We start from the raw sequence: 16,225 nt of genomic DNA on the forward strand, positions 1-16,225 counted from the left end.
CAGACTGAAGCAAGGAGAGGTGGTACCCATACTCTCAGTTCTGAGCCAGAAGAATATACAGGATCAAGAGTTCAGTTTGAGCTACAATACAGCCCCTCTCAATCACCACCATCCCCACCAAAGAAAAAGAAAAAAAGACTGAGATTTGCATTGTAAGCTTTGAGTGCTGGCACACACCTGTAATCATAGCACTTGAGAAACTGAAGCAGGGGGATCTAAGTTTGTGGCCAGCCTGACTGTACTTACAAGACAACTCCAAAAAATATTTTGCAAACTCTTTCTTCCTTTCCAATGGGTTTTGGAAAACTTCACAATAAATTTGAAGCTTCTCAAGCCCACTTGAAAGAACCTGCAAACTCAAAAAGAAATATAAGCAATACTGGTTATCTGTGGGACGAGCCACTTTACACATACCTAAATCAAATAACACATTTCATTTTCACCCTTATAAAAGAAAGGTTCCATGTCCTAATTTTCTTTTCAGAACTCCTTGGCAGAGAACATACTGCCAGAGTCATGGGAAGCAGTTGTAGCTACTCTGAAGTCTCAAGCATGACAAATACAAACTACAAATTGTGCCTGGATTCCTACTTCAGGAACTTCAGTCTACTTCATAGACTGTCAAATATCATTCAAGCACACAGCAATAGCACTGCTTCCATGAAACTAACCTGAAAAGCCACCTATTTGTATAACAAGGAACTCAAGTCAGGACAGATCAAGAAACTTGCCCAAACACACTGCTAGTGAATTACAGAGCCAGGGCTACAAGGCACATACCTTGTACTCTAGTCCATCGCTCCTTTAGACATTTGTGTTTGTTTTGCTTTATACGGCTTAGTTTTAGAAGTATGCTTTGAGTTGAAGGAGACACCCATTCACAAGACGATCCTCTGATCTTCATGTACACATCCCCTGCTACCCTGACTCCACTTTCAGCTATCTCACGCACACTCACATACACGAATGCACTTGAAGGCACTAAAATAAGAGATGGGAAATAAATCTGTACCGTTCCCGAGAGGTATGCTGGTATTCTGCATATACGCATGTACGTGCACACATACATACAAATCCCTCCCTAGTGTCCCCAGAAACCACACTGCCTGGTAGGAAGAACTGCATGAGCAGGAGAGCACAGCAAACACACAGCAGGCACTATGGTAGGGACCTGCTGCTGCTCCCTTTAACTGTGCTAGCCTGTCAGTGGCCCACAAACATCTGACCAGTGACCAATGGCGCACTTACATGTGTAGGAAAGAGGGTTAATGCAAAGCATGTAATAAACATATTTATATGGTTTACATAAAGAATTTCAGAAAAAAAAACACATTTTTAAAAACAAAGTTTAATCATACTTGTTAAAAACAAGACTTTTCTTAAGAATGCTTATATAATGAGTATAAATTTCAACTTCCATTATTCCAATTAACTTCAATTCTTGATTCAAATTATGCTTTAATATACCAAACAGGACAAGTTGTAAATTTAAACCTAAGACTTCTATTAAGCGATAAGTGAGTAAATCAAGAAAAAAAATGCTTAACACTAAGATTCTACATATCACACATATAGAAAAAAAAATGAATGAATGTCCTATTTTACTAGCGTGGTGTACGGGGTCCTTTTAAGGTAAAAACTCTGCACAGGAATTTACTGTCTGTGTCTTACTCAGCACTCGGTAATTCTATCTGCAACATTTCTATGGTGGAGAGGTTAGAGAACAGGGTCACACTTCCAAGTGTAAAGGACTGATACATTAACTCCTCAAAGGGAGCTGATGGCCTGGCTATACGACCTCATGCACAGAACTGTATCTGGTAGCACAGTTAGAGGACAACCACAGAATTAAAATCAAACGGCTGTAGGAAACATTCAAGACAGAAGAAAGCTACATAATCTAAGTTTTTGGTTACTAATTAAAATTAAAATTAAGAACTTGAGGCTGGCATCCCTACTTCACTAATCTTGAGCTTCTGACCATACTCTGCAATAATGGAGGCGACTTTCTCCCCATCTACACAGGCACCGCCACCTAGTGGCCAGTTCACAGACAATGTGATGGTGTGTCAAATTACCATTTTATTAGGTAAATGCACTGGTACATAAGCTATTACGAGCAAAACAACAAAACACCCAACCTCACGTGTTATACAATGTGCTTGCATTGAATCTCTTCTCATTTCTGTATTCATTCCTCATTACGTGGCAACAGCACTCAGACACCAATGCACTGCAGGACAGAACTGAATTCTCAACTGACTCTCAGTTGCAACAGTAAGTAGTAAGGTCACTGTACAAACTCCTCCTGTCTTCCCTATGTTCTTACTGGAGACCACTGAACCATCTACCAGCACAGAAGAAGCTCTACTCCCGTGAACACATCTTTATAGTCAGAATAGAATCATATGTTCCTCTTAAGTTTACAAGTAGAAACTAAATATTAGCAACATTCCCCTTTGAGGTGCTGTTTATAAAAGTTCCACAGTATGGTGAAATAGGAATATGGAATCAGTGATCCTAACTATAAATTTTCCTAACTGGGAAGTCATAGCACACACAGAACCTGCACATACTGCGGAGAAAGGGGGGATGACAACCCAATGAGAGGATGCTCTTAGGTAGACCCCAAAAGACCAATGTGATCAGTATTTTTACAACTGAAGGGAACACTGGGCAAAAAGGGCCAAATTTATTAAAGTCCTCATAGAAAAATGCTGACAACCCTCTTAAGCCACTGTAAATTCCTTGGAGACTTCACAGAACTCCAGGGCTGAGTTCACAAAAATTCTTTTGGTCTCTCATGTGTCAATAATCAGGAAAGAAGTGCTCTCTCACTTAATATTCTACTTGTGGTGTGGAGAGCCTGGTCACAGAAAACAATGATTCCAGTGACTTCACACATCAAACCAACATGGCAGGGTCAAGCTGACCTCCCTGGCCGCCCAGGGCCAAAGCCATACAGCTGAACAGTGTGTGCTTCAGCCGCACAGGCCAACACTCATAGGCCTGGCAACTATTTTTAGGTTACTACCTTGGCTGCCTTTCCTTTAAAAAAAAAAAAAAAAAAAAAAAAACCTTAAAGTTTCTTTCCCTCAAAATGGAAAGGCCATGTTTTAACTTTGAGTTATTACAAATTACAAATCTGGACACTTGTTAAAAAAAAAATGAGGCTTCTGTTTAATCACTTGGGAAAAGGAGTCACTCTAAGATTTACAGTTCACAAAGTTATAATATTGTGCTTGGAACACAGAGAACCAGTTATTAACTTCTTCCTCCTATTATAAATAATAACAGCTCAGGCCAGGTCACCATGACCTCTGACAGATGTAGGAAACAAGTTATTTTCTCCTCTTATGATTAGAGCACATCACAAGACTTCTTGTCTTTTAATAAATGTCCTGGTACTCTTGAGTTTCCCTTTCAATTCATTTAATTTCAACAATCTGTCAAAGAGAGCCAATAAACAAACCCTGAATTACATTCTACTGCATTTTTAAACTCTCAAACTCCAGACTATAAAAATATCTTATGTGTCTTCCAACTTGGCCACCCTGATACTTTTCCATATACCACAGGCCACCCCTAGATACAAAGGCAGGGGCCAAGCTCCACGGTCTACTTGGAGCCTGTAGACAGGAGGGCGATGAGTCCAGATGAAGCACTTATGGACAAAATGTAGTTCCTGCAAGAATTTAATGTTAAGGAAAAAGTGAAACCCTCCAAATTATTTTCAACAATAAAAGAGCTTTTCCTTATTGACACAAATATGCACATGTAGCTGCACTGTCTGTAAACACAATTTGTAACATGGGAGGCTATAAAACATGAAAAAATACCCACAAGCAATGTGTCTGAATACTGAAGACACTTGAGACAAACTTAGAACTAATCACACAGAACACATCTTAGTTCCATTTAACCCTCATGAGAAGAGCTGGTCAAAGAACACACAGACACAAACACAAAACAGTAAAGGGAGAAAATCCTCATGTCAATCAGAGTTCTACTATAGTTGGCCTATAAGGCAAGGAGGTTCTGAAAGTTCATGGCTGTTTACAGACTCTTTGAAGAAGCCATGTTGGGGCCACTCTAGCAAGGCACACCAGTATTCCCAAAAGATGTGAGTTAGAAGGTATCTGATGTTTTATTATACCATAACCTCTGATTGTTAAAACTCTGGCTGCATTTTCCTGGGTTAACACCTTTAATAGAAAATTACAAAGTTCAATTTAAAAGCATCTTGAAAATACTATAAACTATGCATTTATAACTACCCTGGCCAGGCCATCCAACTAACCCCAAGGCCAGCAAATAAGCGAGCATAAAGGAACCAGTGAAGACAGCACATTACTCTGACTTTGACTCCTTGTAGAAAGGTAGGTAGACAAAGTCACACGTACAATGTAAGACTGCTTTGTAACACTTGTCATTTACCATAAAACTACAATTTATAAACTTAAAAAACACTGAGTCAAGGCAGAACCGTCTAAGCTCTAAGTCCACAGACACCAGCCTACAGTCTGTGCTATATCTAACTGACTCTGGGGAGTTTTGATTCCACTAACATACCAGACAGCTTAAAGATAAAACGAACTACTGTTTATAGTCTTCTGAAAACTTTCTAAAGGATACACTGTGGGGTTGAAGTTCTTCAGTATAAAGAAGGAAGCGACAATGACCAAAACCAGGAACAGAGTGTTGTTATAGAAGATGGAGAATGTTGTGGCTTCATAATCAGCAACTTCATTCTTCTTCCACAAGATTCTAGAGATACAAGTTACACAAGTTTATAAATATGACCAAAAACTATATACCAAATGGTTCCCACTTGTTACAAGACATCCTGGTAACAAGTATTCAAGGATGAGAATGCATTTGCAGTATTAAATTTAGAGCAAATTATCTCCTTTCTGCCACTGAATTCTGTTTTCCTTGTTGATGCTAAATAACAGTTGCTGGGTATCTGACCATTTTCCCAAAGAGCCAAGCTACAGTAGAAGAGACTGACATTAATTACAACCGGCTTGATTTTGTAAGCACCTAAAATAGGTGACTTTGCTTAAGAGTCCCAGAAAGGGAGTATCCAACCTGAGGCCCATGGCCCAGCCACACCTGCCCCAGGGCTGCTGTGGATGTGACTTAACACATTTATAGATGATGTCGAATCAAAGATCCAAAGGCTAATATCCTTGGTCTCACTTAAAACTTGCTCTCAGAGGTTAGAATGATATAGGGTTCTCTGGTCAGCTTCTCTGGAGGCATAGATCAAGTCTTTAGTTTCACACCTTACAAGAGATAATGCCAAGAACACAAACAGTCACAATCTCACCAGATCTATCTTCAGCTATCTTTACTAATTTGGATATGAAATTTACATGATCTTTAGGAAGGTGTTTTTAATTTCCATAAAATTCTTACTTTTAAATCTGTTTAAATTGCTCACATATCTATATGCCTTTTATCCCTCCAAACAAGCCAAAAGAATATTTCAGAATGCTTCTGATTAACACAGATTTTACTCCACTTGGCTAATTAACTTTGCAAAATCATTCTTTAAAGAGTAGATTGTAACCCACTGGTGGAGTATGCAATGAAATAAATCGATCAGATGCCTACATAAACTAACTGAAGGAGTTCAGACTTGCTTTTCTTTTTTAATGCAACAGAAAAAAAATTAAGAATCCACCACATACAATACAGTAATTACTGTTTCCAGAAACATCTGTATATATGTACAATCATATTGGATTAAAAAAATAAAAGGTTGCTTCATTATGGAATAATCATCAAAAAAATTAAAACCTGCAACTCTAGATGCTTTGTCCTCCCAGCAAGATATTCCACTCTAAGTCACATGATACAAAAGCCTCCCAAACACCACCCCAGAGGCTAGTAATTGACACTTCTACTCTAGTCCAAATTCAAGAAGCTTGGCTATAGGAGCTAAAATATATTATCAGCCGATCTTTACCATAAGAAATCTGTAGCCTCTTGTACATATATAGTCTATTTCCTTGATTTTATAAACACTATGTACTAATAGATTTACTCTACTTTGGGAAACAGGAAGAATGCTACATTAAAGTGCAGTCAGCACTATTCTGATTACAAAGATAAGTAAATAAGTCTACACTGAAGGAAATACATTTCACCACTCTCACCCTGCTCCACGGAAATCAGGCACAGCACACTGCACGGGGCCAATGCACCTGAATGTTAAAAACATTCAGAATCAACACAGCTATTTTTAACTCTGGCATAAGAGCCAGTGAGCTATGGCATGCTTTTATTCTGCTGATTAAATCATCCCAGTGACATCTGAGCAGGTCTCCCTAACTCTCTTCTTGCCATGACCTGAAACAAAATCACCTCCAAAACAAGTGAGATGAAAGTCTGATGATTCAATCCACGATGCTCCCCTAGCTCCCATGTTACATTAGGGTACATAAGCCAGGACCGTCCAAATGCCTTCCAAACATTTCTGGTCCACCACACACTGGTTATTTTGAGGTAATAAAAGAACTCCAAATGTCCTCCAAACGTACTCATTACCAATGATTCTCCCAAAGCTTCACTAGCTTGGGAGACTATTTACCAAGCAATCATTCTTTAGGAACAGCTTGTTAAAAAAAGAAAAAGGGTAGACCAAACAATGGTCACAACCAGGTAACTGACAAAGAGCTTCAGGGCACCAAGGAGTAGTAACAGTCAGACTTCGGAACACAAGCTCAACCTCTAACTTGCCATCGCTTACTTCCACCCTAGTGGCATGATATGTGCATGCCTAAAGTTATAAATGGAACCTGGAGAGAAATACAAGCTGTTGCACCTTTCCTTACATCAAATCTCTTGGAATCAACTTATCCTCTGGCAGCAATTTACCAAATCTTAATGAGTCTCTGATCTGTTATCCAGACTAATCAAGAGTCTAGACCTGGAAAAAACTTTGAGAGAGAAATACTAACAGTACTAATTTTTACTGGTAACAAAAGGAATTTTATAATCTGCACTTTACACATTCACCTGACACCTCTGAAATAGCTAAGTCAGCAAATAACAAAGAAGTTTTCCTCCCAGTTCCCGCTAAACTGGCTGGCAATGACTACCTGAACACTGCACTGCAAAGATTCTGAGCTGTGATTCCACATAAAAACCAGAGCAGACTAGGCAAGTCTGCAGTGGGCAGGTGAGACCTACCTATTTGCCATTTCCAATACATCTCCAAAACCTTGATAGCTATGCCAAGTACTCTGAAATTTGGTTAACTATGCTATGTACGCCAATTTAACAAATATTGTTTCCACAATTCAACAAAAGCAGGTTTAGGGTTATAGATTCTCTTTTATTCATACTCAAAATAATGCAACCAAAGAGCTCTGCAGCTCATTACTGCTCCCTACAAAAGGCCTTCATCACCTTCATTGACTTTAATATCATGTCCTTAGTTTTATAAAGTATCCACAGAAGATAATCATTTCTTTAAAGTTTGGTATCTTTCCAAACCACTACAGAAGCATTGATTATTAAATTACTTGGTGTTCCTTAAATTAGGATCCACTTGATAAAATCATTCCAAGGGCCAGTGCCAGGAAGACTTTTCTCCAGGGCTTGCATGCTGCTCTCCATCAGAGTGAAAACAGCATGACCTCATATGCTTCTTCAACACTTGGGAACTAAAAAGAGGTGCAGTGCTCAAATGCTAGAGCTAATTCCAAGGTCTTCATTTAAACACCTTTTCCTCCCTTTAAATATTTTCAGGTCTTATAAAATTCTATTACTTTACAAGGCCCACACAAAGTCTTTCTGCAGGAAAATGTAGTAAAAGTCCCATCCCATAAAGTATGCTGCTAAAGCGTAAGATCCATGAAAACAAACCATGCTGATGACTATTAAACCATCTGGTAACTCCTTATGTTTCTTTCTTTTTTTGGGGGGAGGGGGGCCAGGGTGGGTCTTTTGAAACCAGGTTTCTCTGTGTAGTGCTGGCTGTACTGGAATGCACTCAGGAGACAAGGCTGGCCTAGAACTCAAGAGATTCACCTGCCTCCGGGATTAAAGGGGTGCGCTGCCCCCAACACACCCAGCCCATCTGGTAACTTTTATGCACCAATTTACTTGACAAATTAAAGGCTTAGGTAGTTTACACTGATGGATTGTTTGGGAAGTCTTCCAAGAGCAGCTGGCCAGAAAAAACATGTTTTTTTAAAAAAAGAGTTTAACAAATATACCACCACAGACTCAGGCAACAGAGGACAAAGCCAGTTCTTTCTTTCCCCAGATAGTATATCCAGTATTCATATACACCATGGACAACCCTGGGGAAACTGAGATCACAACTACTAAAAATGTTAATATAATACCCCCATACTCCTACAGATTTGAAAGGGCTAACTGACATACAAGGGCACATAAGGAAGTTCTCTTGCGCCCTAAATTCCAGTACAACAAGCTTCTGGTACAAGCTTCCAAGTCAGACAGCCTGTATTAGCACTGATCTGCGTTCAACAGTCAAGGCAACAAGTTTGAGCCTTATTTTCCTTGGATAAAATGAAGTTAACAATAGCACCTACTATCTCACTCTGTGCCTGAAATTATATTTGCATCACTTGCCCCCTTCCTTTCTGCAGCCCCTCCCATGAATTCCCCTTTGTTCCTTTTCAAATTCCCAACCTATTCCTTTACGTGGGGGTGATGATACGTAACATGTGTATTCCTAATTATATAATTATAACCTGCTCAGTCTGTATGATACCTCTATGTGTGTGTTTTCAGGGCTGACCATTTGGTACTGGACAACCAACTACTGTGCTCTTCCCCAGAGACTATTTCTCCCACTCTCGGCTTTCTTTAGTTGCCTGTCGTTCTTTGTCAGGGTTGAAGCCTCATGAACATTCCCCTTCCCCATCAGATTGTCCACTGGTATCTTCCTTGTTCAGGCCACCATTAGGCACCCATGCTAACGGGATTTCATAGGTGTAGCTCCTCTGACATTTTTAGACCAAATCTCACAGAAAACTTCCTGTTGCTCTGGTTCTTACAACCTTTCTCTCCCCTCTTCAGTTAACGATTCCTGAGCTGTAAATGCAGGAGTTATGTGGATGTACACCTCACTCTTTGGAACAAATCAACTGTACATAGCTCAAAGAAAACACTCTAGTGGTCACAAAAATTAAAAAAAAAAAAAATCAGCCATTACTATCACCATTGCTACCACTTACCCAATTCCAACACCTACCGTCTTTAATGAGAATTCAAAAACCTATTTTGTAACGAGGTTTATAACTACCACTTTAATAAGAGCCAAGGGGCAGTTAAAGAAACAGATTAGGAACCCAACATCCATGTAGAAGTGGGCATGTAATCCCTGTATCCCACCTGAGAAAGATTCAGGAGGATCACTAGGAGTTGCTGACCATAGGGCTGTTCCAGGTTTCTCAAAAGACCACAGTGGAGAGTGATAGAAGAAATATCTGATATGTCTTCTGGCCTCTAATGCACATACCTATGTACACATACATACACACACACACACACACACACACACACACACACACACACACACACACACACCAAACCTTTCATCTTTCTCCTTCCGAGACATCTTTCTATTATCAGCTTCAGAAAGTTTTCGAGTCACTTCTTTGGAAACAGCATCCTCCCTCTTCTGTGCTACTCTGAAAGAAAACACAGAAAGAAAAAGGTTTCCACATGCGCTAGAGATGAAAATCAGATTCACAAAAACACTCTGTACTCATATTTTATATTGGCAATTGAATGACACTTTACATTTAAAGAAAGTCAACTGAACAGAAATTTCTAAGTTTATTACACCATACAAACCTAAGAGAAATTTAGAAAACTCTGAAGGTGTGGTTTCTTAGTTTGGGGATTTTATTTCTGCTTGAAAGGAAACATTTTCCAAGGCTGAGGTACTTAATATGGGTATAAAAGTCAAATGCTATTAGCACAATTTATTTAGGAGTCGCTTTAACTAATTTCATTTTCCTTAAGTTCACAAGCTGATGTTTGTAAATGATGTGATTTCAATTACCAGTATACTACATGATAGACAACTTGATTTAATACATGAAGAAAAATAACAAATACAATATCTTAAAGCTATGCTTTTAACTCCAATCCAAAGAACAATTTCATTTAAGAAATAACAGAGCATGGTCAGAGGCTGACCATAATACTTTTAGTTAACACTGAGTCACACAGAAATGCTTAGCTCAAGAACTCAAGAACTCAGATGAGAATTAGTAGATCTTAGAGGAGAGGAAGTATGTGAAAAGCAAACTCATCAGCTGGCCATGAAAGTAAACGCCTGTAGTCCCAGCGCTTGAGAAGTGGACACACAAGCCAGCCTCAGCTGCATGACACCTTGTCTCAGAAAGAGCACACAGATCAAACCAAGAAAAAATATCTACAAGTGAGTTTTATCAGGTAGGGTTATTAGTAAAAAAGGTCAATTTAAAACTGATATTCAACAGTTTTTTCAACAGATATTTTTCACAAGTACAAGCTACAGTTAGCGCTACAGAAAAGGGTAATAATAACATGCCCCAAGGCACTCCTACTATAAAAACATTGAAAATAGCATCCCAACAGGATAAACACAGAAATGGAAGAAGCCTGTTTACTGTGTTCAAGTCCTCAGATTCACATTACCAGACTGTATTTGGTTCTGATCAGTATAAAGGAAAACTGGACAAATTAGAATGGACTCAAGAGAATACCCAAGGTCATTCATTTGGGGTGTGCATTTTCTGCTTGATTCAAGCACAAGAGCCTGTAGAATCTACAGTCTAAGTGCAAGGTAAGCACGGGCTTTGGCTGATTTTCCCCATGCTTCCATCTCTAGCTTTCCTTCAAGGATAAAGTTAAAACTGACATTGAGGGGAGGAAGATCTCCCCTATCAGTGAACTGGGGGAGGAGCATAGGTGGAGAAGGGGAAGGAATTACCCAAGGGAGATAAAGTTAGGACCCTGCAGGGTACATTATAATTCTAAAGATAAAGCTCGTGTGACATTATTATGTAAAAACCACCCTTTCCAGTGTTTCTTTCATTTCTAAGAAGCCAGGTTCTTTAGGAAGAGACTCTTCTCTCAGCCTCTCTAGCAAACAAGAAACTATTTCCTAAATTTAACTCCAGGCCCCTTTTCCATATAAAGCCTCCAAAAAGAGATGGGCATGGTTTACAACAAAATGTTCTTAGCTGAACATCAAAACACACACAGGCATAGTCTCAGGTCCAGGAGACTTACATAAAAAAAAAAAAAAAAAAAAGTCTTCAAAATAACATAAGTCTCCAAAGAATGCAAGCTCGTCTGTGAACTCTGTGCAGGATAAATCTACCTGAACAATCCTAAACCAGATAACCAACTTCTCTTGCAGGACCAGAATCCTATTATCTGCCAAGCACAGACTCAACCCACCAATCACTCCAAAGAGAAGCCCTCTGCAGTGTCAGTTTCGTGAAGTCTGCTGGAAAATGTATCTCAGTCAGTTTCCAACAAGACACCCAACTCAAGGGGTTACAGTATCAACTGAAATAATGCATGGAAACTGTATTTTTATTCCTTTTTTTCCCCATCAGTACATCAGAACCCTTCAGGGGAAAAAAACATATATTTAATTTCCCAAAACGAAATGTTATTACAAACACTATTTAAATCATGACACCTTTTAAAAAAAATAAATCCTAAAAGTTTTCACTGCAACCTTCAATGTTCTTACATGCTAGAGGCGACGCTTGATGGCTTAACATGTTACACATGTGATCCTACTTCAGCACTCCCTTCTGAATTACTGTTAAAATCCCTACCTTATAGCTCTAGAGTCAAAAGTATCCAGAAAAAATATATCGCCCAAGACAACACACTAAGAGTGCAGAGCAGACCCTGGAATCAGCACTTGTTGACTCTGGACCTGTCTGGGGCAGGGGGAATGTGTGGAGCCACGGGACAACTTTTGGGACTTGGTTCTCTCTTTCCATTGTGGGTTCTGGGAAGTAAACTCGGGTCACTGGGTTTACACGGCAAGTTCTTTTACCCACTGAGCTATCTCAGAGCCCTAAATCTACAGTTTCTATGTCAGAAACAATACTTACTACCTCAAAACTATGGCTAAAAGAAAATTCTACTTAAGAGCCTACTAAACTGGCAAGCCACTGAAATTTTACTAAACTAAAATGTATCATTAACTATTCTAAGAGATATAAAGCAAAAGACATAGCAGCTGTCCTCAAGAAGCCTAAAGTAGGAATCAGATAAAAAGAACAATTCGGTGCCAATGAAGTTCATAAACAATTAAGTTCAAAACAAGTAAGAGAGCTAAAGGGACAGTCACTGAAGGTTCTATTCTGATGAATTCTCATTCCGTATATATCTACACATGTCCTACGATATCTCATATGTCCTATGAGAACAGAGTCCAGAAGAATAGAGAACCATAAGCTGAATCTTGAAATAGCAGGTGGCAAAAAGGCTGGGAAGCAGAAAGATGACAGAGATGACCTGATTAGTCTGCTGGTCTAGCAGAACTACAATCATGAAGCCCAAGCCTTTGCAAAGCCAGAATCACAGCAAAGGGTGTTGAGGCAACTGCTGGCCCATCTTTTAAATAAAACTCTTTAACTGAAATTGTAATATACCATGAATTCCTTGTCAACTGCAAGGGCCTTATAAAGACAACAAAACAGAGGAATGATCAAAGTCAGGTAAGAATTCTCCATAAAGGTTTTCTGGGTCTTGAAATAACAGACATGTATGAATAGAAAGCAAGGCCAGGGGGGAATCCTGAATGGAAGTGGACATGAGACACACACAAAGGATGACAAGGGTACATCTAATTCTGAAGGGTTAGGCTAAACTCACAGGAAGGAAGTAGAATTTGATTCTAAAAACCTGAAAGAACTTTTGATGGTACTGTATTAAAATAAAAAAAAGCATGATGTGTTAAGATAGTTAACAAAATAAAAATGACAGATGAAGAGGAATACAACACTTCCCAGACTTTTAGTTAAGATATGTAATCTTTAAAAAAAAATCCATTATTATTACTTATTATTATTGTATTATGGATGTTGCCTGCACAAGTATCTGTGTACCACATGCCTGCCTGGTGCCCACAGAGGCCAGAAGAAGGCATCAAATCCCCTACAACTAGAATTACAGACAGCTGTAAGCCACCATGTGGGTGCTAAGAATTGAAAGAACAGCCAGCAGGCTTATCTAACCATCAGGCCACCTCTCCAGCCCATCATGTGTATATATGCTTTTATCCCAGAAAATACAAATGATGCAAGAAATAAAAAGCTTTACATAGTGCTTCATCAAACAGCTTTACATAGTGCATGTCAGAGTATGCCCTATGTTTTGTTTCCAGAGATCAGGTAGAGGCTGTTACATTAAACAATTTAATGTAATTAAATTGTCCAATTTAATTGTACAAACAGAAACAATTTCTAATGAAGTGTGGATACTATGGGAAATGAAAAAATGTTAAATACACAGCATGAATTCCTACTGCCTTTAAAGAATTACTTCAGCAGCTGGAGAGATGGCTCAATCCTTAAGAGCATATACTGCTCTTGCAGAGGACCTGAGTTCAGTTCCAACACCCACAGCAGGTGACTCAGAACTATGTGTAATTCCAGCTTATAGGGGAATAGCGTTAGGGGACCTAACGCTCTTTTCTGGCCCCCTCAGACAAACACACACATACACAACCCCCCCACACACACACACTTACTTCAAAAATTAAAAGTAAATCATTAAAAAAAAATACTTTGAATAAAAAAAAAAAAACAAAAACAAAAAAAACCTAAAAGACCCTACTGAATTCACAAAAGAATATCCTACTACCCCAAAGTGTATATAAAAGCACCTCTAGAGGACATGTTTTCTAATTAAATATTAATTCAAACTCTGCAAAAGGACCACAGCACTATGAAATAACAAATTATAACCAGTGTGATTGTTCATGCCTATAACCCTAGCACTAGTCATAAGACAAGCCTGGGTTACAACTGCCCTAACTCAAATAAGCAAATAAATATTACAATCATTCCTAGTTCTACACTCTCCTGTTTTATCTTTAGGAAAGCAAAGTACACAAGTGCTTACAACATAAAAATTTACTGCAGTAAAACTTGGGTTTTCTTCTCCAAAAGCTATTAAAATAACATCTTACAATATACGTGATCTTGAAGTTTAAGAAATATCATTATCTTCTTTAGTCAATTCACTTATAGGATTAAAAAAAATGTAACTGGCATTGAAAATGTCAGAGGTTTTTGGTTTTTTGTTTTTTATTGCTTCCAAAATTAGTAAATGGACAGCCCAGTACAATTTCTAGAAAGAACTCCACTGAGTTTCAGAAACATTAATTTATTTTGTAAATTTGTTTTTCTGATCAAAATGGCAATTTAAAACTAGGGATTAAATGTTCAACTTCCACCCTCAACACCTATCTCTGCTGAAGTGTCAGATGGCTCAAAGGTTTATCAATGCCCCGGACATCAATTAGTCTTCTTCACAAACTATATACACACTTCAAACTAATGCTTATGGATATAAGTCATCTTTAAGAAGACATCCTACCATAAAATATGAGAGTGGGGTGGTTGAAGTTGGGGCGGGGAGTGGGGTTAGGGTACTTACTTGTGCTTGAGGACAAATTTTACGTTCTTATAGGCAAACGCTACCAAGTAAGTGCTTACTAACGTCATCACACTGTAGAGAAGAGCAGACTGGATGAGATCCATATGCCATATTCTCCAGTACAACCCTGAGTTAAGACAAAGGGAAGGGGGAACACAAAAGGGAAGAAAACATTACTACCCCATTACACAAGCCTGCCAGATCAGTTATAGCTACACCAGATAATGGAGAATTAGTCAACCTCACTCAGCATCTGAGGAACTCCACTAGCGGTGAGACACCCAATAAACAGGGTTAGTCCCAGTTAACAAAGTGAGGTGGGGGGAAGGGAGGTATTGCTAATGTACAGATTTTTTCATCTTCTAACTTGAAAACAAACAGGTTGGGGGTGGGTCACAAAAGTTGAAATTTCATTCATGGGATACTACTGTGCTAAAATATAGTCCATTTAAAATCAAATGCTGTCCCCAAACATTGGCTAACTTGCTGACGTGGCTCTTCTCTGAAATCAAAATGCTTTATCCGGCCATCGAACCAGGGGGCTCCACACCACATTCCCTGCACACTGTGTTTGGACATGGCCTGGATAAGAACACACGTTCAAAAAGCTGTGACAGGACTGCAACGCTGCGACAGTGTGGGCCAGGAGACAAGAAATTAGGAAACCTGGGCTGGAAAACCGCGGTGGCCCGCGCCTGCTCGGCAGTTCCCCAATCAAACGAGAAGTCCTTCCTCTCTCGCGGTTATAAAAATCCTAAACGGGGCTGGTCGCTCGCCGCTGACCTCTGGCCCCAGCCTAACTGCTTGTCATTCTGCAAATCAAAAGGATGCTCAGGGGGGAAGGGGGGCTCGCCGCGGGTCGCGCTGCAATCGGCGAAGGATACATCCGTGGGTCTCTCCTCTGGCTCAACAAGTAGTGAGGGGGAGGGCAGGTGGCGACACGCGTGGACCGACAGGAGAATCAGGGCCAGAACCCGCGCCCGGCACGCCACGGGTGACTTCCGCGGACGCCGCCCCCGACCCTAGGCCGTCCGCCTCCCCGCCGCGCCCGCCACGTCCCCGCGGCCACCCGCCCGCAGCTCACAGATGGGGATGGCGGACACGATGAACGCGTTCCCGAAGAACAGCGCCGACGACTTGGCCGACAGGTTGCGGCTGAAATCCTGGAGGAGCAGGTCCTCCTCGGACTGCTGCTTGGAGCCGCCTTTGGGAGCCATGGCGGAGGGGAAGACCCGAGGCCGGGAGCAGGGAAACCGGGAAGGCACCGAAAGCCGCGTGTCCGCCCGAGCCGCGTATCCGCCCGCGACCCGTCAGCGCAAACGCGGAGGCGGGACTCCGCAGGGCACGCTGCTTCGGGATTGGCTGGCCTGCCGCCGCTACACAAGCCTCAAGAGAGGATTGGGTATACGAACAAGACTTCCGCGTTCTTCGGGCACGTGACTTCTCAAGTGCTGCAGGGATTTGTAGTTTACTGTGTATTCGTGGCACTCAGAGCAGCTAAAGCTTATCTCTAAATCGCCTGCCTCAGTCTTCGGATGGCTTGAAGGAAACATAA

The 16,225-nt window shown here is 40.3% G+C and overlaps 1 protein-coding gene across 1 annotated transcript; it reads right to left on the reverse strand.

Moving 5' to 3' along the window:
* Window positions 1-1,328: 1,328 nt before the first annotated feature.
* Window positions 1,329-15,987, reverse strand: Ssr3 (signal sequence receptor subunit 3). Its single transcript, XM_055596832.1, has 5 exons — window positions 15,755-15,987; window positions 14,671-14,797; window positions 9,579-9,677; window positions 4,636-4,767; window positions 1,329-3,685 (listed from the first exon to the last, which is right to left on the reverse strand). Exons 1-5 carry the CDS (start codon window positions 15,885-15,887, stop codon window positions 3,619-3,621), a joined length of 558 nt encoding a protein of 185 aa, XP_055452807.1. The 5' UTR covers window positions 15,888-15,987; the 3' UTR covers window positions 1,329-3,618.
* Between the last annotated feature and the right edge of the window lie 238 nt (window positions 15,988-16,225).

Source organism: Psammomys obesus, unplaced genomic scaffold, assembly GCF_907164565.1.
Source record: "Psammomys obesus unplaced genomic scaffold, mPsaObe1.curated_primary_1811, whole genome shotgun sequence".
In the NCBI taxonomy this organism is placed as follows: Eukaryota; Metazoa; Chordata; class Mammalia; order Rodentia; family Muridae; genus Psammomys; species Psammomys obesus.